At 35.8% G+C, this 3,450-nt stretch overlaps 1 protein-coding gene across 1 annotated transcript; it reads left to right on the forward strand.

The window, feature by feature from the left end:
• The first annotated feature begins 1,260 nt into the window (after window positions 1-1,260).
• Window positions 1,261-3,210, forward strand: LOC131067988 (dof zinc finger protein DOF1.7). Its single transcript, XM_058003172.1, has one exon. It carries the CDS (start codon window positions 2,292-2,294, stop codon window positions 3,138-3,140), a length of 849 nt encoding a protein of 282 aa, XP_057859155.1. The 5' UTR covers window positions 1,261-2,291; the 3' UTR covers window positions 3,141-3,210.
• The last annotated feature ends 240 nt before the right edge of the window (window positions 3,211-3,450 follow it).

The following is a 3,450-nucleotide window of genomic DNA, read 5'->3' on the forward strand; positions in this document are numbered from 1 at the left end:
TGGAACATTAAATTTAGATTGGTGGAATTGATCAAAGAAGTTGCAAACATCTTATTTAACCTTAGATGCTTGGTGGTTTGCAAGATGGAAAATAGTTCCTTATTCCAAGGGTGTTTCAAGGTGGCAAAGGCAACTCATGCAATTAAATTGAAGAAATGACAACATGGTGAAACAAGAGAACAAAACTTATGATTCCAATTTTATCAATGTTAAAAAATCTAATGCCCCAGAATCTATGTAAAGAAAGAAAAGCTCACCATGACTTTAAATTATAATATATTTTGTATTCTCAAATATTTTGTTTATTGATTTGCTTTCTCAACTGTTTTTATTTATTTGTATATGTAATACTAATAGATTAAAAAAAGACACTTGAATCAACTAAAAAAATTAAAACCAGAATCTACTTTTGAAAAAGCTTATTCTACCTTAAGTAATTCAAATTTTACCTTATCCACTCATGAACATCTATTAATAAAAAGGTACACTCTTCTCTTTTCTAAACTTGAATGCTTCACCTAATCAATAGATTCGAACTCAACTCAATTAAAGTTACAACAAAATTTATTATTACTTTTTTCAATTCAACAAACCTTACGGCCTAAGGAATACTAAGTTAGCACCGTTCAATTAAACCATGATAATGAATACTAGCTGTACTAAAAAGCAAAAATCTAGAATATTTACTATTGCAGTAAGGAACATATCAAAGTCACGACAAGAATCACGGTGCACAACAGAAATTCGGAAAAGTAAAAAGCATAACATACACGTATGCTTATGCTTTTCTTTCCAAGAATGCAAAACAAGATTAGACGAAGACAATCAACTTTTTCCGTGTCAAATCCGTCCAAAATCAATAGAATATTATTTACAGTGTTTAAATCAAAACAAACTTGAAAAAGCCGAAGAGAAATTGTTACCATTTACCATTACTCTTGAGGATCAAAACAAATTTGAAAAAGCCAAAGAGACAAATTGTTACCATTTACCATAACTGTTCAGGATAAAAAAAATGAAGCAGAGAAAATTCAGGCAAGAAAGTTTGACGAAATTAACGCATTCCGTCTGAAAATGGCTAAAACTCTAAACGGTCCCAAATCCCACGCGTTTGCCCGCCATTTCAGCGTTGAATTTGATCATCAAAGAAAAACCCAGACAAATCCGGAAAAAGTTTTTCCAAAATAAATGCATTGTAAACGCACATACCATCATAAACATTGAAAAAAACTGCTGGAGCAGAGGAGGAATATGGCAAGCTGTTGGTTTAAAAGCTTTTTGTTTGAATTGTTAAGGAGGTTGTTTTGCAAAATCTTGGAAGGGCGTAATAATAATTTGATTTGCTTTATGCTTTTTCGCTTTTGCTTTTACTTCTTTCTCAGCCTTTTTGGGCGCCTTTTTCGTGACGGCAGGTGCGTCTGCCCAGTCGCTTTCTCTTTTGCTTTTCTTGGAATTAACAGTCAGGAAAGTGCGAAAAAAAATCGCGTTAAATTTTATCGCATCTACGCAAGAAAAAACGCGCTTCAAATTGGAAGAAAAAAAGGTTTGTTTTTTATTTATGTCAGTGGACCTGAAATTCTCTGTCGTTTTGCGGAAAATAAGCTAGCTTTCGTTTTCCTCAACTTTTACCGTGTCTTGCTTTTTCCCTGTCAATAAAGAGCTTTATTGCACTTCCTCACCAGTTTTTCTCCCTTATTTGGTCAAATTCGTCGATATCTTGAATTCTCAAATGCTCAAATTGCACAACAGAGGGCTTCCGTTGTGATAAGAGCTTGTATGTTGTGAAAGTTAAAGAAGCTCTTTATTGCAGTTCCTAGCGTTTTTCCGTCTGAATTCGTCAATATTTTACTCAAATTTGTCATTCAAATGATTTGTAGTAGTTGTGATCTTGTTCTAGATTAGGGTTTGTATGCTTTGAGAGAAAAAAAAAGTCGGAAGAAAAAGATTTTGCTTGGCATACCGATTTTGTTTGATTGCCTCGCTTCCGTTGGTTGAATTTCCTCAGTATTTTTGCTGAAATTGCACGCCAAGCTTTCTTTGTTTGAATTTAGCGTTATCTCCCCTCAAATTGTCCTGCAAAGACCTTGACTTTGTTGAAGTTAAGTTTGGTATGCTGTGAAAGATTGAAAAGAAGAGAAAGTGCTTTGTTGCGTTTTCTTACCGGTATCTTTTCATCAATCTCTCGCAGAATTCGTTGATATCTTTGATTCGCTTGCACTGCAAAGCAGACCTTTGTTGTTGTTTGTTATCTTTGTTCTAGGTTAGGGTTTGCATGCTCTGCATCTGAAAAAATGTGTAAAAGCTCTGCAAATGTTGAGGGAACGTGTAATTTCGCCATCAAGTTGTTCGGGGCCACGATTTCTGTTTGTGTTCGCGATGAATCCTCGCAGGAGGAGAATAACGCTCGCAAGCGGCCTGCGCAGGCCGAAATGGCTACGAATCCTTCAAAATCTTTGAAGATGATGGAAAATCTTCACCAAAAGGGAGAGAATATTTGCAATTTGAGAGACAAAGGAGCAAAGTCTTTGGAAAATTTTCAAGAAAAAAGCGAGTCTCTCTGCAATATAAGCGACAGAGGAGCAAAATCTTTGAAGAAGCCGGAAAATTGTGAAGAGAAAAGTGAAATTTCTTGCAACATCGAGGCTTCTGAGCAAAAAGCCCCGCCGAAGCCCGAAAAGCCAGTGGCCTGTCCGCGTTGCCACAGCTTGGAGACGAAATTTTGCTACTTCAACAATTATAACGTGAATCAGCCGCGGCATTTCTGCAAGAACTGCAGGCGCTACTGGACTGCAGGAGGAAGCATGCGCAACATCCCTGTCGGTGCCGGCCGCAGAAAGAGCAAACATTTTACTGCCTTTCACCTCTCCAAGTCCATGGATTTGCAGGATCAAAAGATGAAACTTGAGAATTTCGATGAATCCATCGAAGCCAAGAATTCAGAAATAGAGGGTTCAGATTCCGTCGGATTTGTAAATCCTGATGGAATTTCTGCCGTTTCTGCTACGGGGATTGTAAATCTGTTGGATCAAAATTCGACTCCATGGATTCCTAAAATCCAACAGAATGTTACTTCAAACAATTTTCTCAACTGTCTTGTACTCCATGGACGGCCTTTCAGCACCAAATTGCATTCTAAATAAATCTCAGGGTACTAAATTGCATACCAAATTATATAAATTGTAGGAAGTTTATCCTAGTTCTTTCTGCTTACAGGATGAAGACGCCTGTTTCTGTTATAAATTTTAGGCTTTTTAGTTTCGTCCTTAATATCAGATAATTTTTTTTTAACAAATTTTAAGTTTTGGTTCTTTCCTTGAATGTCAAAAGAATTTTCACTCTATGAGAGCAAAGATTTCGCATTTTAAAGTTTTTTTTCCTTTGAAATCTGATTATTCATAATTTTATTAAATTAAAATCATTAGGAATAATCGATTTCGCATTTTTAAGTTT

Source organism: Cryptomeria japonica, chromosome 6 (assembly GCF_030272615.1).
Source record: "Cryptomeria japonica chromosome 6, Sugi_1.0, whole genome shotgun sequence".
In the NCBI taxonomy this organism is placed as follows: Eukaryota; Viridiplantae; Streptophyta; class Pinopsida; order Cupressales; family Cupressaceae; genus Cryptomeria; species Cryptomeria japonica.